Source organism: Oryzias melastigma, linkage group LG3 (assembly GCF_002922805.2).
Source record: "Oryzias melastigma strain HK-1 linkage group LG3, ASM292280v2, whole genome shotgun sequence".
Lineage (NCBI taxonomy): Eukaryota > Metazoa > Chordata > Actinopteri > Beloniformes > Adrianichthyidae > Oryzias > Oryzias melastigma.
This window is the reverse complement of record NC_050514.1, coordinates 21,708,493-21,731,140: the sequence shown is the minus strand read 5'-3', so window position 1 is coordinate 21,731,140 and position 22,648 is coordinate 21,708,493. Positions and strand designations below refer to the sequence as shown.

At 38.0% G+C, this 22,648-nt stretch overlaps 1 protein-coding gene across 2 annotated transcripts in view; it reads right to left on the bottom strand.

Moving 5' to 3' along the window:
• galnt2 (UDP-N-acetyl-alpha-D-galactosamine:polypeptide N-acetylgalactosaminyltransferase 2) overlaps nt 1-22,648 on the bottom strand; it is a 48,199-nt gene that overhangs the window by 4,887 nt on the left and 20,664 nt on the right. Inside the window, exons 2-14 of one of the 2 annotated variants that reach the window (XM_024295836.2) lie at nt 16,724-16,802; nt 13,009-13,162; nt 10,097-10,195; nt 9,931-9,998; nt 9,773-9,838; nt 9,564-9,685; nt 7,065-7,152; nt 6,638-6,725; nt 6,453-6,556; nt 5,834-5,960; nt 1,773-1,865; nt 1,181-1,264; nt 754-907 (exon numbers count right to left, since the gene is read on the bottom strand). In XM_024295836.2, coding sequence (XP_024151604.1) covers nt 754-907; nt 1,181-1,264; nt 1,773-1,865; nt 5,834-5,960; nt 6,453-6,556; nt 6,638-6,725; nt 7,065-7,152; nt 9,564-9,685; nt 9,773-9,838; nt 9,931-9,998; nt 10,097-10,195; nt 13,009-13,162; nt 16,724-16,802 — 1,326 coding nt within the window. The remainder of the gene's footprint in view (nt 1-753; nt 908-1,180; nt 1,265-1,772; nt 1,866-5,833; nt 5,961-6,452; nt 6,557-6,637; nt 6,726-7,064; nt 7,153-9,563; nt 9,686-9,772; nt 9,839-9,930; nt 9,999-10,096; nt 10,196-13,008; nt 13,163-16,723; nt 16,803-22,648) is intronic. The other variant, XM_024295837.2, reaches the window with a different exon arrangement.

The window sequence follows — 22,648 nt, the reverse complement described above, 5'->3', positions numbered from 1 at the left end:
TATTTTGTATTTTGCTGATTATATATTGTACGTAACAAACTTTATAAGCTGATTCACCACAATTTGAACAAAGACACAATCAGTAACACAGTTTTAATGTCAATTTTCTTTATACATACCCTTCATCATGAGAAAAATGGTTTAAGAATGTGTTAAAAACACCCAAAACATTTTTTTTTTTTAGATGTGGAACTTTTAGCAAACCTAATTTTACTTGAATTTTACTGCAGTTGCTTTGTTGCAAAAGCTAAGAATAACTTGGGGGACAAAAAGTGCAAGGAAGCGGTGTTAAATGTGACACCTTCAGCCAGTTGTCTGTAACTTCACATGGTAGCAGTTTTCTGCTCAACACCTGCCATGCTATTTTTGGAGAGGAGCATTTTAACAAACTGCAGAGTCACAGAGACGAGGAGGAAAAGTTCTGCCACGCAGATGGAGAAGAATACTCCAAGTGGACTGAGAAATTCTCCTTAAACATTTATATCATTTCACTAACTGAACATCAGTGTAGACACATTTTTAAGTGTTTCACATCCTTCTCCTTCAGATGCAGATTTTGCAGTTAGTAATTTCCCTGATAATTTTGTTTAATGGTCAAAATAAAACAAAAATACATCCTGTGGAAACACACACCCATGTCTGACATCCACTGCTGCCTGCAAGGAAACACCCTGCTGTGCCCTCACCACAGGTACTGCACCTCCACCCTGTCCTCCCCCAGGTGCTGCAGGAGCAGAGATGTCATGGGCTGACCTGTGAGTGTAGTCGTGGTAACACTACCTGGTTTCCCCCGGCGTTGTGGCATTCGTAGATGCCCACCACCCCATCAGCGAAGTGGCCCAGGGTGTCGAGGCAGTTTCCTCCCTGTTGCAGGGCCCCAAAAGCGATGTCCTGGTGATCCGGAACCCTAAACAGAACCATTGTAGCCATTTTTTTTTTTAAAAGAAAGCATACATTTCTTGGTTCCTTTTCACAATATTTAACATAAAACAAAAGGGAAATGAATGTATCATCAAGGCAGTTACGATAACAGAAGCTTTTAGAAACAAAAAAAATAGTAATGGAAAGTAGGGTTTCTCCATCTTAAGAGCCGCTACATAAGAACAGACTTTTCCCTCACACTTTATGATACAACTCAACTCAAATGGCTTTTTTCTTTTTTTATGCTTTTTTTTTTTACCTCAGTTCAGGGTAAACGTTGTCCAGGTACCACTTGAAAGGTTTGCAGCCTAACCTCTTCTTCATCTCCAAGCGACTCTGGATACTGAGAAGCAGACATAAATATTAGTCAGGATGACCAAACTTGTTTTTTTTTGCCCAGTTCTAGTTAGTTATTATTCCAGAAAGCCATGAAAAACAGACAAAAGTGACAGTATTGGAGATTAATTAAATCTTAGGCCCTCTGGAGTTTGATAACTGTTGCTTTTGTTTGATGAAATTGACAGAGATAATAAGGCAGGACATTAGACGTAAATTAAAAAGTGAAAAATTAAAAATCAGAACGCGCTCAGCTCTGGCAACAGGACTGTTAGCATATACGTGGCAGGTCCACGTCAGACAATCACTTCAAAGTGTTTACATACTTTTTAGGGTTATAAATGGCAAAGATAACAATACTTCACAATTTTTATCAACCGTTTTTTTTCTGTTTTTGACACATTCTGACATATTTTCACAGAATTTCTTTTTACAATAAACTAAAGAGTCAAATTACTGTTAGTTTGAAATACATTTTTTGTTGACAGATTATTGTAATTGTTCAAAGTGCTTACTTTCCATAGGGTACATTTCTGGCCGAGGGGACGGCTGCATAGTAGAAATTCTTATACTCATCCATCCACACCTCTGCAGCTCTCCTTGTGTTCCTGCACGAGAAGGCAGAAAAACTAAATCAGGACAGGGGAGTGGAGTGGGTGCGACAGATGACAGACAAGAGTGCAAATGAGAAGAGGGGCAAAGAGCGGTATAAAGGGGACCGAATGTGGAACTGTGGCAAAGAAAAAGTCTCAGAAAAAGGCTTCAACATTCTGACTGTGTATCCCCTCCTGCTGGAACATCTCACAGCCACCAGGGGGCAGAGCTCTACTGGATACACACATGGGATTGCAATGGTTTTCCTGTCCCTGTAGCCCTCTGTTCACTCAGTCTAAATGCTGATGTTACATTTTCTTTCTCTGGAGATCTCCGGTATTTTAAACTTTGCATAAAAATGCATGTCAGTGTATTTTGTTTGTTTCCTCTTTTGCTATAAATAAGCAGTAGATGCATTTGCATGGAAAATCATGAAAAAACATCCAGATTGATGCATGCATTGGATTGCTAAAAACCACAGAGTGACCTGTAGAGAACTTTAGGACGATTTGGCGCAAGAAAACACAGTCATTTTTAATAATTCACTTATCACAGCAGCAATTTGATGAATTGAAGATGACAGTGATTGCCTCCTTCAGCCCCTCCCAATGAAGGAGTTATGAGTGGAATTGAGTGATAAAACGGGAAGGCCTTATGAATCATCGAAAAGAGCCGCATTCTGCTGCAGACATGTCGACGGTTTGTCCATGTGAGCATCCGAAGAGCCACTGTGCAGACAGACCATTCAACAAAACTGGCTTTTAGCGCTTTTCTGGGGAAATTTGACAATCTTTTACCATTGAATTGAAAGGTTAATTCTTGAAATGCTGCATGCCCCCCCCCAAAATATAAGCTTTAATTAACAAATGCTCTTTCTACCATTTCAAAATAAAAAAGCATCAGAATAAATTACAAATTCTTCTACCATTGAACAGTAAATTATGTAGTGTTGGGCAAGTTACTTTTGATTAAGTATTTAGGTACTTGATGAAAATGGATTTAAATTACTTTACTCATTCACTCATTCGCTAATTTAAAAGTAATTCACTACTTGTTATTTGTGGTCTGTCTTATGGTCTATATCCGCCAATCTAGGAGCAGAGACTTCTGGGAAATTTCTATGGCCCTTGTTTTTAGAATTGTACAAAATGAGGCATGTACTATATAGTGCACTAGTGAGTATTTAAAAAATTACGGCACAGCCTGAGATTTTAAATACTTTGATTATACTTAATGTCAAATATCCTTATCCTCTCTACAACAGTAGTGATTTGAGTATTTATCGCCTCAGTTCTTCACATATAGACTCAGTGTTGGCTCTGATTCAAAAAGTCCTTTTAAACTTGACTCAAAATGCTGCGATCTAACGAACACCTTTAAAGACATCCAGGAAAACACACAGACTATTTAGTTACACGGATGTTATGTACACCGAAGGAAGAAAACAATAGAATCTGATCCGCCTTGATCTACTGCAATAGATAACATGTTTTTCCTTATTTTTTTTAAAGATCAGACTTTTGCATCCAACTAAAACTTGGAGATTAAAGATGGAGTCATGTCTCAATGTCTGGTTAAATTACTATGGAAAAGGTTCCAAATGTGACAAAAATGTAATAAACTTGCAAATAAATATTGGCCATTTGTTTCAAGTTAAGATGATACATTTTTAATTACTATTGAGGCAAGAAGAAATGAAAAGTCATTTGAAATCTCCTCTCATCCGATGCCTTCAATAAGCTCAGAGGACAGACTCATCCTTGTATCATTTTACACCTTTTTTGGTTCAGTCATTGTGTTAAATGTTAGATTTTGTACTTGCAAAATTCATTTTTGATTTATTTCTTTAACTTTCTTGATGCCGTTTAAAAAATACAACAGTAAATCTTTAGTTAAAATGATGTATGCACAAATAGTCGGTATAAATCTTCATTAAAACTACAAAGAAAACACATTCCTCAGCCTGAGCTAAAGCACATCGACAGGACCCTGTTTATCCTAGGAGATTAAATACCATTTAAGGCAGCAGAGTGACCATAAAATGATGGAGACAAATGGAAGAAAAAAAAAAAAACCTTCCATTTAGTGGCTCTTCTGAGGTTTTCAATCACGTCTGATCAGCGTCATCAGCAGACGCTCCTCGCCAAGTTGTCAAAGAATTGTCCGCAATCCAACTGTCTGCACACTTAAAAGGCTTGTTGGCTCAAAAATGGGATTCTCAGTGCTCATCCTTGACCTTTCAACCCAACAACAGGCTCCTCAGCAGCTTTATGGAGCTCTCAGCTACATTGGCTGCATCTCCATGACAACCGTCTAACTCATTGGCATCTATGGCACGCTGGTGTGGTCTCATAGAAATCGTGATAATAGTGCTCAAGGACCATTGCAGCCATTAAAAATTGGGTTTTAGAGGAAAAAGATTGAGAAGTCATGGATGAAAAATGATGGAACAAAATAAAAAACTATTTAGAGCACAATAAACTGAGTGACTTTTACCAAAAGCTTCCAAATACCTGTTTTTTTTTTTTACTTTTCACACAATCCACTGCTGGTTAGGACGCAGTTTAGCAAGATATCTGACATATAGCAGATTTTCAAACTGATCTGATTTAACAATTAGCAATGAAGCTACGTTCAAACCTGCTTTAGCAATGCGTGTTCAAGCGACCACTTCAAATCACTACGTTAACTATGTGTATACGTTTATTTTTGAGCTCTACGAACAACACGTGCAGCTATTGAGCGTGCGCTAAAAGTTAAACTAGTTGAACTTTGACCAATCAGGGACTCAGATATGGTAGCGACAAATGGACGGCATCCTTTTCAATTAAAAGAAGGGCTAACTGTCAGAAAATTGATCATGGAGGAGAAATTATTACTATTGTTTATGCCCAGCCAGAATTATATGACTTTCATATATCAGAATAGGGCTGTGAAGAAAAAAAAAAAGCTAGCGGTGATCCGCGAGCTTCGTGAGATCCCCCACTCCTCGCTTGTGTGCAGATGACGGCTGTCTGTGGTGTGATCCAGTGTAGTGGTGGCCAAGAAACACTTCTTCGATTTAGTGTTTAAACTTTGAGAAGAAAGTTCTGGTGATGAATACACACGGCATGTTGGGATGGATCCTGAACGTATCAGAGAATGTCTCAAGCAGACGGGGGCTAAAGGGAAGACAACAGGAGGAAGGCAACAGACTATTTCCTGGTGGAGAAAGGGAGCAGACTATTTCGTGGTAGAAAAGGGGAGCAGACTATTTGCTGGTGGAGAAAGCCAGCAACAAATTAGAAGAACTGGTTTAAACATGAATTATTGAGCAAAGGACTTTTGATACAGAGATTAATGGGGCTTCAAAGAGAAAAACGTTCACAACCAGTGCTAATCAGAACAATGTTCTCATCATTTCAATAAATCCTGAAATGTTCATCTGGTGTTCTTGTCTGCATTATTTTGACCGAATTTCACCACAAAATGAATCCATTATCCATCATCATTCTGTCTGTGCCAAATTTTGGAGATAAACCCCCAGGCTGCACTGTATGTACATCAATAAAACAAAAATTTGATTTTTTTTTTTGTCGTGGGTGACATGCTGACAAGGACGGCTCTACATTGACGTCATGAAATGGACGGGACCCTCAAGGGGCGAAAGTTGGAGCCTCATTTTACTTTCAGGTATGACAAGAGTTCACAAAAATAACTGGTATTTCATAAATAATGTGTTTTTAGTGTTCCAAAGGTAACAGATGATCATATATGAATATAGTTTACTTTGAAAGGCTTAAGAAAAGCCCCTTTAAAAGAAACTTTTGTAGATGAGGGAAACTGAAAGTGGTTTTTGAGATGAAAATAAAGTCAAAATTTATGAGGAAAAAAAATACAAAAATGTCTTCAAAAATTAGATTGTTGTATAAACTTGTGAACATCTCATTTTAATAAGAGGTGAACATATCTGAATGTTTTCTATCATTCGAATGAACTTCACCTTGCAAACACGGTCCCGCTGCCCCCAGGGAAGGTATATGGGTGCTGCTTTCTGAAGACGTGGCCAACTCTGCTGCAAGGGATGATCTCCAGACTGCCGCCGCACTGCCACACGCGGAAGGAGATCTCTGTTGGAAAACACACACGCACAGGGCCCCCGTCAGCTTTTACAGTCTTTTTAAGCACACTTCTCAGTTAAAAAACGTCATGTGTTGGCATGCTCTGCAGCAATGAAAGAATGTGGTCTAAATGAGCACACGAGTGAAGCCGTGTCTGAACTGTCAGTCCGGCTCTGAATCACCGCATGGCCTGCAGGAACGTCAGCTGTTAAACACTTCCCAGCTGAACTCAGACAAAAGCAGCAGAGACGCAGCTGCTGCTGCTGTTGTTGTTGTATCGCTGTTGTGTTTGCAAATGATCTCTATTGTGTAGACAAGAATGATCTCTCCATTTTGACTGGAATAACAGCACCACTGTCATTTTCAAAGCTGTATTGTAAGGTGGGAGGATCACTTTGTACGAATGTCAGCGATAGTCCCCTTCCTCATGGTTCTGCCACAGAAATGTAGACGATTGTGACTGCTCTGCTTCAATGGAGACTTTTTTTTTATTGTACTCACCCAAGTTTTCTCCTCCCCACACGTCCATCATCATGTCATACTTTCCCAGCTGCTCAAAGTATTCTTTATCCATGACGAACAGACCTCCTGCGATCATTGGAGTCCTGGAGGTGGGGGAGCAGAATACCACGTGTACAGCACATGCCCTCAGGTGTAGTGGCATTCTTTTTCAGCGTGGGGCTTACTTGATGGGGGCGATGGGGTTGCCTTGCCTGGCTCGTCTCTGCTCCAGAGTCATGTAGTCCCATTTAAACACCAGATTCCAGTCAAAGCCTAAACACAAACAAGACAGTTTAGTTGATTAAACCAAACAGCAGCGGGATTTCATAATTAGATTTCATGCCGCTGGAATGGCCACTGGACTGGCGTCTATGCACAAAAAAGCTGCTAAACTAAACTGGGTGGGCATGTGCTTGGCAGAAACCCTGACTGGCTGTGGGAAAAAACAACAGAGGAATCAGTTCACGGGGCGCAGGGCTGGCTGCCAAGACTATTAAAGCTGCTGTCAAGATAACAGCAGCGTAACTCAAAGTATTAAGAAGCCAATACTCTAAAAGTTTAATGAACACACTTTGACTGCCAGAGCTTTTCTACTGGCTGAATGGACTTTACCTCCTTTCAGGTCAGCCGAAGCTCCCACGTACTGAAAATTGTCCATGTTGATGACGTCAATAATGGGAGAAACCACTCTGGTTTTATCCTGGAAAATTAAAAAAAGAAAAGGATAAATAACAGGTGATCGAAAGGTAAATAAAAGGCCAAACATGGCTGTCTTTCAGAAGTTCAGAGAAACCAGAAGGATTTACCAAATGAGGCTCTATTTTCAGTCCATTATTGTGCTTAAAAAGTAAACAGCAGTCGAGAAATAACAAGTGGAAACTAAAGCAGGTTTGTCATTTCCTCATAAGTGATGTGGCTCTGAAACCACCGAGCCACATCACAGCACAGATCTGAAGGTTGCTTCAGTCACCCCCAAAGACAGAAATAGAAGAAGCCGTTAAAGGTAAAAAAAAAACAAAAACTTTGATGTGATATTTTTACATAGGACTTGCCCTTCTTATTTTATAGTGACAAATCGGAGGGTAATATTATCATTAGAAAAGCAAGTAGAGCAAAGAAAAGAAAAACAGGCGACTGTTTTCTGTTGTGGCTCCAGGCATTTTACTAAATTTGGAGACAAAGACACTCTATTGTCTGTATTCATAGTGGAATATGATGCATATGTAAACAACAACACCAGTTTACAAACAGAAAAACAGCTTAGAAAAACAAGAAGATGAAATCTAAAGTCAGCTCTCAGTTTTTTTAAGCTTAAGTTAGATTTTAACAATGATTTTTCAATAAAAAATGTTTGCATCAAACCTAAAAAAAATCATCAAGAAAAGTTCCTCTTCACAAAGTATTTGAGCTCAAGAATGACTACAAGCTTCAGGGGAAGAGCTTTGCAGACATGTGAATAATTTATTTTAATTAATATCATTAAGTCTTTTTTAAGCGCAGGCATGAAACCCAATTTAGGACAGATACTGAGGAGAGACCGTTCTTTTCTAACACTTCGCCTCGAGTCTTGTATGTGGCATTTGGCAAATTACAGGGTGCCACGTTCTAAAGTGGGAGCATTTTAGAGAAAAAGGTGCCTAAATACGACCCAAAAGCTGGAAAATCATTTGAAAAAGGTAGTTCTTTTTTTAAGCTTTCCTTCTCTATTTTATGAGATGCCATCATTCAGGAAAGAAGAACTCAAACCAGACATCATGTGGTAAAAACAGCTCCCTTTGTCTCTTCATTCCAATATCAAAACAGAAAATATTTCTTGTTGGTCTAGTTTTACTGCATTTTATTTTTTCTCTCTTTATGTCTACTCAAAGTATTTACAGTGAAACAGAAGCGGTTAAAGTAAATGTGAGTTATTATTAAAATCAGGAGTCACAACGTGTAGAGAAATTAGCAATGAGTTCATCTAAAGTCCCACTCTGATCATCTTTTGATCTATTGTAAAAGCGTTCCCAGTGGTCCTTTAATGATCTTTATGCCATTTTTAGGCTGAATTTTAAAAAAAAGTGTTGTTTTCTTGGACAACGTTTCTGCAGAGGGGCAGAAGTTCATCAGAAATTTGCATCTGGGTTGGAGGCGGGAATGCTCTCCTGCTAGCTTACAGCCCCTCACAACCACAATCTAACATTACAGGTGCCACAAAACAGGCGAGCCATGGTGAGCCAGACACCATCTCGGACGAGGAAAACAAATGCGTACATGGATCTATTTCTCAATGGAGATGAGCAGGGAGCTTGTGGCCTGCCGTAGTAGGTTCTACGTCACACCTACAAGCTTTTCCAACAACATATTTGCGTCTGCTCTTGATTCACAACAATTTGAATTAAAAAATCCTATTTTAAGCTTGATTTTCTTTATATTATGTAAAAAAAATGCCACCACAAACTTAAAAAAAACCAAACACACAATTTTTATTGGAATGGGTCTTTAAAACATAAATAAAAATAAACTACTAATATTTTCACTTGATTTTAAAGTCGTTTTTTATTTCAAAACCTAATATTAACATTTTTCTGTAATAAAAAAATAACAAAAGTTACATATGTAACTACGGTTTTATATGAATCCCCCCCTGACCGCCAGAGTTCCTGATCCCTCGGTTCCTTACGTTCTCACAAGAAGTGTCGGGACTGCACTCCAATGCCACGTGACTTTATAGCCTCACAAGTCACAAGGAGGTCACAGGTGACTTGTCAATAAATTCTCAAACTATGCATGAGCAAGAAGGGTCATTCAGTGCTTGAAGCCCTCCTCTGGCAGTCAGGAGGGATGAAATAGAACAAATATATGCCCCTGTTGCAGACATGCAACATCATTATAACATTTTCTGCCCTGGAGGATCCCATAACTTGTGCGACATGCACTATAATTTTAAAGTACAACATAATTATGGAAGCAAAAACAGACAAAGTCTGTTTATTTAAGCTGTGAAAAATAAGATTTATGTCTGTTTTTACCAAGATGTGTTTTTTTTTTTTTTTTTTTTTACAAAAAAAGGTAAAGTGATCACTTCATAAATAGGATTATAAGCTGGTATAAAGGGAAAAATGTTCGTACCTCTGCCACTCTCTCCAGTAGCGGCTCCAGCCAGTGGTCATTACATTCACAGTGAGAGTCCAGAAAGGTGAGGACCGGCGCTGTAGCAGCATCTGCACCACGAACCCTTGAGCGCATCAGCCCTTAAGAAGTTACCAAAAAAAGACTTAATTAGCAACATGACAGAGAATATTATTTCAACTCAATTAGGTTTAGTCAATCTTACTTACCCTCTCTGCGGTCATTTCTCAGCACTCGAACCTTCTCGATCTTCCCGAGAAGCGCTCCATCCTCCGCTGGAACCCAGACACAAAGAGAAACATTTACCCTGAATGACGTGTCTAATTCTAATAACTGTTTGTGTTCATGGTTTCCATGTGCTGCTTACGGTTGTCACTGTAGTCATCAACCAAAATGATCTCTTTCACCAACTGCGGAGGGCTTTTCTTCAAGACACTGAAGCCAAAATAAAGGAGAACATTTGGTGAAGCAGCAGAAAAGGCTTAAAAAAAAGGATTTTCAACAAACAAGTCGGCACAGAAAGTTTCTGCTACCTGACCACAGTGCGCAGCAGAGCAGAGCGGGCTTCATTATGAAAGGTGATGACGACGCTGGAGGCCGGCAGATCTGAGTTCCACTGTTTATGCTTGCAGCTACACACAAAATCACAATTCAGAAATATTAGGAGACTTACCAAAAGTACAAATCCATGCACATGTGCACTAATTCCTGCACATAAGCGTGCTGTTGCGTGTTTGTGCGCCAAGCTGTGAGCTGGAACAGCTCCCCGAACAGATTTTGAATCCTTAAACACAATAAATAGGATTCTGCACACTGTGACAATGAGCTCCACACATACAGGCGATGAATGAATACAAACTCCCAGAGCAAAAGCGCCACTGAAGCTGCGATTGACAGCCGATTCCAGAAACCACAGAGCAAAATCCCATGAGGCTGCGTGCAATATGTGATTGTGCATGACTGCACACGGGTTCAAAGACCTAAATCCGCCCAAATTTAAAACTGGGAAAGATGGGCTTCAGGACATGTCGTGAGAGAGGAGTGACAGGACAGGAAGAGGAGAGATGCACGATGACACATTGAGGCTGAAGCACTAGAGCCAAGCTGTCAGATAGTGAGGATACTGCATGCAAACGTTGATCATTGACAAAATAATCTTTTTAACTTTACAGATCCTTGTTGTCGTGCTAGAACAGCTCTGACTGTCTTAAGAAGAAAAAAAAACATCTTGCCGAGCTGAGAATTAACCATAACTGAAAAAAAGAAGCAACAATTATCCAAGAATGATTTTTATTTATCTTAAAAGATGTGCTGCAGTTTTTACACTGAAGCTTTTGTTAAATTATCCCTGATTTCCGCACGACTTCATCATCTTCAAGAACTGTTAAACAAACTTTGCCCTAGTGATAAAAGAGTCAATGTAATCCACTGAAACTCTTTTTTGATTTGACAGCAGCAACCTTTAACCGACACTTTCTTTTATACTTTTGTCGCAAGAAAGGTTCTACACTGAATGCATCGTGACCTTGATGGGCTGAAGAAATGGAAGCTATGAAGACTGCTGTAAAAGGAAGAATTGACCAATGCACATCTTCATGAACTCTGTGGGTAGCTCAGTGAGATGACTGCCTTTATGAATTTGATCATTCAAGTTTTTTGGCAGATGCTCCAAACCGAAAAAATAATGAAAAACTGAGCTGCCTGTAATGATGGCAGCAGTTATATTATTCCCCGATTTAAGGTTTCTGTCTATTTTAAACCTTCTCCTCAGCATACCGTGACTGACTCACTGATAAACACCACAGTATCTCAGTCAGGTTTAGATCAATTACTGAATTTTTACTTTATTTTAAACTAATGAATAATCATTTTTACCTCTTGGAAGTAAAACTACCTATTTTTCTTACATTTACCAACATATTTTCCCAATTTATCAAGCAAAAACAGAATGTAGACACATCTTCAACTGATGATGTGTAGCTGGAATAAAAACTTCAAAGCATTCACACATCTAAATGCTAATTATGAGACATGTGACAACATTTAGCCCCGCTGAGCCACAATCTTCTCCAAGGAATCCAGCTGAAATTTAGTCGCAATTTATTTTAGTCTCCTCTTAAATTTACAAACCAATCAGCAGCCACCGCAGGAGGCTGTTTATTGTCTGGGGCGGCAGGAGGAAAAGCTCATCTGCTTAGCAGGCAGCTACTTCCTGGTTTCATGTGAGGGACTACATGTAAGAAGGAGTTCCCTGGAGATCTTATCCGGGCTGCGTCTAATTAGTCAAATTGACAGGCGACGAAAGATCCCATGTTCAAACACATAAGCAAACATGTAAAACGTGTGATTAGGAGGGACAACAAAGTGCTTTCCATGTTAACCCTGTAAAGCCTACTACATCAAAGAAATGACAGAAAATATTCTTTTTTTTTTAATTATGGTGTTTTTCAAGCCCTTTGATGAAATCCATAAAAAAATATGTTAGCTTAAGAAGATATATATTGATATGAGTGTTCAGGAAAAAGAAATAAATAGCTGTATTCACACATTGTTTCAAATTTCTAAACATTTGGTAACTAGATTATAAAGAATTAATAATCGCCAAAAAATGAACAACAATAGATGAGTTATTCTCGCCAAAATTGCTTTTGATATTTCATGGAGGCAGCCATTTTTAAATAAGCAGGAAAAGCCCTTTACTGCCCCTAGTGGAATAATGAAGAACTACAGGACAGAAAACATGAGAAAGGTGTATCTGCAGGCCCGGAGATCCAAAAATGCTCTCAGGACCGCATTCTCAGGACTGAGGCTTTTTGAAACAGCACCTACAACAGGGTGGAGTTTGTTTTGTTATTTCCTGCAGACCTTACGAGGCACATCACACATTTGTGTAGTAAGAGTATAAAAAACATAAACAACCAGGTAATTTATCACATGAATCTTAAAAAAATGTAAATTACCAATAAATTTCCATTTTTTATAGAAACAAAAACATTGATGTCTATATGTATTTTGTGTGTCTCAGAAATGTGTGTATCAAATATGATGAGAGCTAAGACCCCACTTCAATCATCTTTGTTGCGATTTAAAAACGTTCCCTAGTGATCATTTAGCTACAATTATGTCATTTTTATCCAAAATCAACAAACCTGTGCTGTTTTCTAGGACATAGTTTCTGAAGAGCAGGAGTAGTTTAATAGAAATTTGCCTCTGAGTTGTGTGTGGGACCGTTGGCAACCCCGCCCCCTTTCCCCTCATTGTTGCTTAGAGCTCGGAGGTGGGAACTTAGGGCCCGTCCAGTGTGTTTTCAACATCACAAATGAGCTCTTTTTCAAACTGATTTTTTTACTGAATCACAACTATTTGAATAAATACTAAAAAATGCTATTTAATTTTTATTTTCTTTATATATGCCCTCTATTATCAGAAAAAAATAGCCGCTTACTGGTCGTGTCTTGTGTCTGGCACAGCTCTGTCCATTCGGAGTTTGTCACTTTCCACCTGGTTGAACTTGTTTCTGGCGTACGGGTCCTGACCCGGTCGGACCACAGTAGCTCCAACGTAGAGATCCTGATCGAAATCCTGCCAGCGCACCTTACCTGGACACAAGAGAAGAGCGTTATGTGATGTTGTTTGAAAGAAGAGTCAAATATAGAACCTGCAAACACTCTACAGAGGATTTTTTTTAATCAGGTTTGTTTATTGAGGTGAAAATCTCCAACAGAAAAACTCAGGATTAAAAAGTCACCAAAGACTATCACAAATCATCAGCTTGAGGGGTGAAGAGGATTATCCATCAGTGGGAATAAGAAATGCAGGCAGCAGACAGGCTGGAGCAGGGGCCCTTCAACAGTGAGAGAAAGGCTGCTCCTTGACAACATGGCACTGACACTGACGGCAAATTTATGCTGCTTGAATGCAAGAATGTGCAGAACAGAGTTCAGGCCACAGGGAACAATACAGGGAAAACCTACTTACTGAAACACAAAAATAAACTTTTATTTTGCAATGCAGCGACTCCTAATAAACACTCATGGGAGAATAAAATGATTTTAATAGTCAATATTTTTGAACACACACACATGTGTTCAGGTGGCAGATGAGTGAGATCATGACACGCTCAGCAGAGGAAACGTAACGTTCAATTTCACAGTTTATCACCAACTTTTCAGACTTAACGATGATAACGCAGCTCATTAGCTGGGTGTAGCTGCCATGCTAATGGCCCGCGTTAAGCATGTGGCACAGTGAGATTACAGTGCATCTCAGCAAAGATGAGAGTCTGCTTGGCAGACAGACAAAATGCCGCCTGAGGAGGAAGCGCAGAAGTATGGGAGCGCGTGCCGTCCCTCTCAAAAAGCGATTGTATCGCCTATGTTAATTAACAGACGCTCACAATGATTTGACTGCAACCGCACACTGCTGGGAGTGATGTCCTTGCAGTTATCTCCTTTAAAAGGCAAAAGAAGTTGTTACTGTAAAGAAATGAGTGCTGCAGTGTTTTGGGAGTGCCTAAAAGTTTTAGTTAGAAACGCTCCAAGTTATGTTTGATTTGTAGAGCTCTCAAATGGCCTCAGTGGAATTTTTAATTTGACAATTTTTCTAGACCTTGAGAGGTTTTTGCAGAACTTCCGGCTTGTTTTTGGTTCCGCTTATCGTTTCATTTTTCTCTTTTACTCCCTGTGGTTTTCTGTTGATAAAGCATGTGGGATATTAGTTGCCAAGTCATTGGAATAAGGGTTTTTCCTCTCCCTCTTTTCTTTACAACTCTTTTAACAGCCCCTAGAAACAAACTGTTTTGTTTGGTAAGAAATGTCCCTCCAGGTAACTGTACTTTTAAGCGAAAACAGTAGAATTACAGTAATAATTCAAGCTAAATGTTGCATGAACTTTCTAATATAATATTTAACTTATTTTTCCTTGTTTTATAAATCCTGTCTTGGAAATTCAAAATGTAGTGTTCTTTACTTATAATAAAAGAGCGGGCAAAATAAAATCAGCCAATCCAAAACAGTATTTTGTGTTTAATATTGTTTCTGTCTTTTGTTTGGGCATTATTTAGACTCCCAGGTGATAAATAAATATTATAAATAACTATTTAAAAATATTATGTGAAAATGCATCCTGTGAAACCCACACACTGTCAGCATTTCTCAACTGTTGGCCTGTGGAGAACAGAGTGAAAGTCATTCAGAAAAGAAGTGATGTTAGGCAAAGTCTGCCAGCCGCAGTGACATTTAAATTGGCAGATTTTTCTCTGCTTAAAAATAAAAAAGCACAGAAGTGAAGCTGTGCCACATTTGTGGAAACCAGTGATGGTTGTTGTTGCAGAACAGTTCTCATAAGAAAATACTCATATAAGAAAATAATAATTGTTGCTTCAAAACTTTTTTTTTACATTAATTGGAAACATTTTGATCTTTAATTAAAAGTCTTGGAAATAACTGTCAAAAATAAACATGGCAACCATTTTTAAATGTTTTCTATTGTACTTCAACAAGAAAACACACTAAAAGCTTTAAACAAATTTGTTCCAATCCTGCTCACTGAACTTCTTCTGAAGAAATATAGTAAGATAAGAGCCATAATAAGTGAAAAAAAGTGTTTATACATTAGTCTTTTGAAGCTGAATTTTCAGTTCTGCACTAAGCAAATAATAAACTAAAATCTGAATGTCCTCTTTTACAGCAAAACATCATAAAGGAGTGACTTGAGATAAAAACACACTTTGATTCATCAGCTTTACACCCCTCCATCCTTGAAGTCTTTATCTTTGACGCTTATGTTCAAACAGAGCATCTGTTTGTGATGCAGGTGATAAGAGTTTGAAGTCGCCCTAAGGAGATTTCTGTTTCTGTCAAATGTAACTTCAGCATCTTCAACTGAAATGTTTTTGTTTTTTTCTTTGAAAGAAGAGCTAAAGGGGCTTTCTGAACTCTGCGCTGCACAAAGCAGATCTTGTGTGTGGAGACACGTTTTACAGCTGGGTGTGTGCATGAGCTAAAACACTGGTCTGCATTGTTCCAGAATAACTTATTGCACTAAACAACATTGTTCTTCCCAGTGATTATCTCATTGTTGAGTTTTGCTGGGGTTGTTGGTCTTAAAATATCTAAAAATTGCAGCTGTGATCCCACTCACTAAAAGGGAAACTTGCATTTCTTTGTCATCCATGAAGCAGCTTGGACATATACAGATCCTTTACAAAAAACTAGATATTATGGAAAAGTGTATTCATTTCCATAATTCGATTAAAAAAATAAATTTAATAGAATATTGATTTAGGGTACTCTGTTCAATGGATTGCAAGTATTTCTTTATTCATTTTCTACAGAAATTGGGGTTCCAGCTCATAAAACCCCCCCAAAACAGGACTTAAAAAAACATTAGAATACTCTGGAGAGAGCTGCCAAGATTTTGTATGTTTTGAATGTTTTAAACTAAGTTCCACCAACTAATCATCTGCTAGACTCTGAACAATCAGAAGACCATCATTGATGCCTTGTATTGTCTGGGGAGGCCACAAACGTTCATAGCTAAGAAGGCTGGCTGTTCACAGAGAACTGTGTCCAAGTATATCAGTCTAATGGAAGGGCAAAATGGGACAGGAGAAGTTCCACCAGCAAAAGAGATGACTTCAGTGGATTAATAAAAGATTCAAGAAACTCCAGAAAGAGTGGAATGAGGTGGTGGAACAGCTTCAAAAACCACCACATTCTGACGCATTCGGGACATGGGCTACAGTGCAGCCGCTACACTGTCGGGTTCCTCGGGTCAAGACATTTCTGAGCCTGGACTGATGGAGGGAAAAATAAATTAAACAGCGGTCGCTTGATCTATGTTCTATTAATTTTTTGAATATAACTATGGAAATGAAAACACTTTTCTAAGGTATTCTAATTTTATGGAAAGGATCTGCATATTGAGGCCTTTCTTTTAGTCTTTTTTTTAACCATGAACCTTCAGATGAAGATGCCTGTTGAGCTATAAAGAAAACTGGCTTTAAATCGGACCAGTACAAACCAATAAAACCAGGCACTAGCTGTAGTCAAAATGATTGCAACAGCCTCCATCATCGACTGTTTCAGAGGCAGAGACATATGTGTGCCAATTATACAGTTCCAACTAGGTGAAAAAGTATAGTTTAGAAAGTTTCTTACCTGGTGGCAGAAAAGGCTGCATGGATTTGGCCTTTTCAAAGGAAAGCTGAGCCTGTATTTCATTGGAGGTCCAGCCATCCTGAAAGACAAAAGGAAAACACTCTTAGACCATTTTTTAAACACACAAAGCCGAATTTTAAAGGCCCACTCTGATCATCTTTGATCTATTTTTAAAGTGTTTTTTTTTATTATGATTATACTAAAAACCTGTGTCGCTATCTAGGACTTAGTTTCTGCAGAGCGGCAATAGTTCATTAGAAATTTGCCCCCGAACTGTGGGCAAGACCGTCGGTGAGGAACAACCCCGCCCCCCTTCCCCTCTCCGTTGCTCGGAGCAGAGAGCTCACCCAGCATATTTTTCTAATTATCAGTTTCAATTACAATTTCAATAAAAAAAATTAAAAAAAAACTCTGAAATGCAATTTTGAGCCTCATTGTTGTTATATTTATCTGCCATCATTGGGAAAAAAGAAACAAAAACATGTTCAAAGCGCAATTTTCATCTGAGCTGGTAATAAAAAAACAGAAATCAGTTGATCCAGGAAACATATTGGATGAAGAAAAGCAAAAAATGAATCAAATCAGTAATTGAAAACACATAAAACAAAAGATTATTATTCTAGCAATAGTTATTAGACATCTGGAAGAAAAGAAACACAAAGGATAACATGGTTTGAAAGCATTATGTTGTAAGCATGAATAAATAAGAGCACATTTTCCACTTTTAGCCTAAGGCATCAAATAAACATTTGGACTCTTCATCAATGAGAAGATACGTCTGTATATCCTCACCATCTGTACATCAACCCATTTCTTTTACACTCTGTCCTTGCGCAACACCTTAAGCATTGCATCACATCTCTGAATCAACACACGAGCATTCCTGTCCAGCCCAATGACCTCATCTTAGTTATCCCTTTTTTCCCTCTAGTTTTTCCTATTTTGTCTCTTATCAAACCGACTCCACCAAATGCTCCCCAGGAGCCCTACCTGCAGCTGCCCGCTGGCCAAAAGCAGAGGCTGAGTTTTCCCCTAAAGGGATGAATAAAGTCTGAAGTGTTTGCTTAATCAAAACAGAAATAAATGAAATAATGAAACAAAGAGACCCGATCCGAACACAAGCAGAGTTTGAAGGTCTGCCTTTTCTTTGTTGCGTCTGACAGCTCTGCTTTGAGGGTCTGTCAGTGCTCCACACATTTTCAGAGCAGGTGACAGAAAATCCCGCGTGCTAGAAAACATCTGGACTGTCACGGCGAGTGAGATGGAACTTGTCCATCTCCTAAATCCTGGCTGGAACGGAGGAGATTTTGCCGCTCTGGTTTCGTTTTTGGCTTCCACGTGGATGATTTTACATAAAAAGAACCACGGTTGACTAGGAAAAAAAGGAAGGTAAACCAAAAATCTGCTTTCATGTGGAGTTGAAATAAAGCTGGTTAGTCTAAGAAATAAAGAAAGTTGGGTTTTTAATTGGCCCACTTTGTTCCAATTTTATCTTTGTGATTGAGTAAACAAAGCTCCCTTTAAATATTGGAATTTGCTTCTTTTCTTTCAAAGTCTCCATTAAAGCAAGCACAGATGAATTAAACCACATCCCAATTATTCTGATAAATGTGTTTTCAAAGGGAAAAAGTGGTTTATTATATGAAAAGAGCAGCCGCCCTGCCAACAGAAAGCTAACTTAACTGAAGAGAAAATACTAACACTAAAAATCACTTTTTAAAAACAAGTTATTTTGGAAATACAGTCTGTTCTGCTGTAGAGAAACTTACTACATATACTGCGAATCCTGCAAATTGTTGACGTTTAAAGTTTCATCTGGATTAACCTTTCTTTAGTTTGTTTGGTCAGAGTCATCGGAAACTCTTATGCTGCTCTTGGAATAATTTGCTGGATTTTACGGCTCAAGAACTACAATGATTCTATTTGAATTCAAAAGTTTACAACTGTATGGCTTCAATTCAATGTTAATATGGCAAGTTTCCACCCCAAGTTAAATTTTGATTGGTTTTAAAAAACTAGTGATTTAAACTGCACAAATATGAAATTCTTATTCATAAAATGACAATTTGTATATTAAAAACTAACAAAAAAATTAGATTTTGCATATAATATTTAAGAAAAATTATAGATTTGATGAATCAATACTGCATTTTCTAATTACAAATCAATTAAATTTATATATATATATATTAATAAACCCTCTCCACAGATGAGATTTTAACAGAAATACTCTAAGTACTATAAGTAAATAATTTTACAATTTAAGCAAAAAAGAAAATCTGGCTTGGTGAGGTTTGAAGATGACAAATAAAAAGAAAATATGTGCACTTGAAGACAACTTATTTGCTGCATCCAAACAAAAACTGTTGCAGTTTCCTCAATAAAATAACATTTCCACTTGATCACTATTCAGACAACAATCTAACATCTTACCGGTCCCTACAGAGGATAAACCTGCTACAGAGAGCAGCTGGATTGTAATCTTTATACCTTTTTTTGAACAAAGTGAAGGATAAAACACAGGACATGGCTAAGCTCTGACGCCTGCTTTTCTGATGATGGGGCAGCCTTTAAGCTCCCAGTATCGGTCCAAGTTTGTGCGAGTGTTCTCATAAGACTTATCTCATATCGAGTGTTTGTGTTTGCGTTTTCTAATCTCATCTGAGTCTGTATAATCCACAGTAATCTGGTTGCATCCTCTGAAAGATTACTCCAGACAGAAGTCAAAGAGTTCACCGACAACAAAGACGCAGACAGACAAGACGTGAATATGTCTGTTGACCTTAAGAACTCATTCTTAAGATATATTAGTTCAAGGCCACGTTCTGATCGGACTCATTTAAGGTTAAGTTTGAATTCTACATCTAAAAACTTGAATAGTGTCTCTGCATCAAACTTTTAGAGCAAATCTGGTCAAAAAGACAACAGGGAGGGCAACAAATGAGCAAAAGCAGGACATTTTTAGTCATCCCTTACTTCATTCTTGCAAAAAAAAAAAAATATACGATTTTAGTTCATTTTCATCTGATTGGTTATTCAAATATTTTAAAACTGTAAAAAGAAAAAAAATATCTACAGATTCTGTTTAATTCAGATTTACAAAAACTCAATTTGATTTAAATTCCATTTAATATTGAATTATAAGTTCAAAATTAATTGTTTAATATCAAGTTTGTTTGGTTACAAAACAACATTTTTCACATAACTAGATTTGTGCAATACAAAGCTGCAAATTTCTTTAGAAATCGTTGAATTCTGATATTAAAACCCTAGAAAAACAGTTTTTGACTAATCAAAAAAACAAGAAAACTCTTAAACAAAGATGGATTTGATTTGACAAAACATGGAATCTTTACAGACATTTTTTATAGAAGCCAAAGTGTTAATATCATCAGTTATATAGCCATCTGCTGCAGGCTGTCACCCACAGGCTGCTGCAGAGCAGTGAGAGCTTCAGAGGTTGGAGTCCTTACGTCAGCCAGCATCTGTCCTGCTGAAGTGTCCTTAAGCAAGGCTCTAAAGCCTGCAGCAGCAACGACACTCAGCAGGCTGAGACAACCCTGACCTCCTCAGAGTAAAAAAGGAGAAGCATCTTTTATTCAATCCTCCTCAGTGAGAAGAAGCCACATTTAAGTGCCCTGCCATGTCAGATGAGCATCAAAATTCTTTTAGAATCAGACTTCGTCCACCACAGTACTTTCAGTTCAGTCCACACAAACCTCACACTGACTTACTGACATGGAAACTCACATTTTTAAGCTAGTAAGACTTCTTAAAATGATACCGACCATGTGAAGTAGAACAAAATATAAACCACACTGCTGGCATCCCAGCATTTCACTCATTTATGCAGACAGGTATAAACGCATACCTTCAAAGTAAAAGATGCTTAAAACTAGTCTGATCACGACCTTCAACCTCACCCAAACAGGATTGCTTCATTTAGACGGCTTTATTTATTTAGAGACAATACTCTGTCAAAAAATGAAAACATTCTTTAAAAACGTAGCAATTTTTTTTCTTGTAGGTATAACTAATGCATGAGTTTTGGTGTATTACTCAGCTTTTTTTCTTCACACTTTAAACCCAATAACTCAAGTGATGAAATGCTGCTGTATGTTTGGTTGAAGGTCTAGGAAGCGGAAAATTTAGGCAAGAAATTTCTCCCTTGTACATGATTGAGCTTCATTGGCTTTAGCAGTTTAATGCACCTCTTCTAGCCGATCCATCCAACAGATCTACTGTCTACAGTCTCCCTTTGGGGATCAGCCTTCATCTAAAAAGTTTGTGAACTTGACCTTTCTTTACCCCCCAGTTCTTCAGGAATGATAGTTTGAAGTCTATCTGTCATTCCTGATATACAAAACAGGAAGTGAAAGAACCGTAATTAAATCTTCAGTGAAGCTGAGAATATTACACATTAAGCAAGAAGAACTCTTGGGCTTTTTATTAATGCACAAAATTGACCAAATATTCATGAATATATTAGTCTGCGAGTACAATAAAAAGCTTCAAGCTACGTTCACAACGTCCTTGGCAATTCCACTTCTAATGAAAAGTCTACACACTCGCAAACAAGTTTTGGGGTTCTGTGTCCAAAATTCTCATGTTCTCGCGTATCAACAGACATTTTTATGGCCATTTTGGGTTTTATGTCCAAAACACACGATCATTTGCAAAATAAGACAGGTCAAACTCTGACCAATCAGAGAGTTGGATTTGAGAGAAATGTATGGACAACGTCCTTTTTAATTCACAGAAGTGCCAACAACTAAAAAATATATAATCAAGGAGAAATTATTGCAGTTTGTGTTTGACCGGAATTATATGACAACAAGTCTTTTGTATATCGACATAGAGCTGTGAAAGATTTGCGAGATTTGCAATGCTTCGACATTTCACACTAAGCCTCTACCAACTATAGGTGGCAGACAAGCACTAGTAAACAACAGCAAAAAGAAAATGAAGAAGCCCCTGTTTGTCTAGTGTGAACATCATGGGCTGAACTTACGTTTTTCGCGTTCTAGAACATCCATGTGTACATAGCTTTAAGCAAAAAAAATTTGCCAAACAATCTACAAATAGAAAATAAGAGGTTAAATATCATTATACCATGGTTGGGTTAAATACTAGATTCTGATTGGTTGATGGGTGTGGATTAAAAAGTGATAATCCCTGGTGATAATGCACACCAAACAGAGAAGTTCCAATCTCATCGCCCAAATGTTTTATATCACTGCGCAGGCTTCTTTTAAACAAACTTTTCCTTCATCATCTGGACAAAAACAAGCGGTAAGAGGAGAACTTTCTTATTTAACCAATTAAAATGATCAACATATATCGCTCTCCTTTGTCACTCCAGACAGTGTCAGCTCATGTTGTCACCATGTTGTTACTGTGATATTACCTCATAAGAGCAGCCAGGCGTGCTCTTACTTTGTGCCAACAGTTCAGGCTTCCACGGTGTGTGTTAATTTCTGATAATGCAAACTTTGGTGAGCATTATCCTTTATTTAGGCTTTTTTATTGTTTTTTTTTGTCCATTTTTTGCTAAATTGTGTTACTTTGCTTTGGTTTTGGTTTCTGCTCAGCTTTAGATGTAAATAAAGAACTCTAGCTAACTGAGACTTGGAAAGTGAAGACTTGGAAAATCACAGAGAGACACAAACTTCCTGTGTGGTTGTGTGTGTTGTTGCATCAGCTATGTTTCTACCATATGACTCACTGGAGGAAAATAAACCATCTTTATGCCTCATCACCATCAAATGTTTTGAAAACAGCATGGAAAGAAAAGAACATGTTAACTAAACTGCATTTCAAGACTATATGAATACAAGTCGATGCAGAAAAAAGCTCCTTTTGTCAAAAATAAGCCAGAGAAACATGATGAGAATGGGCTGAATGAACCGCCTTGGATTATTCACA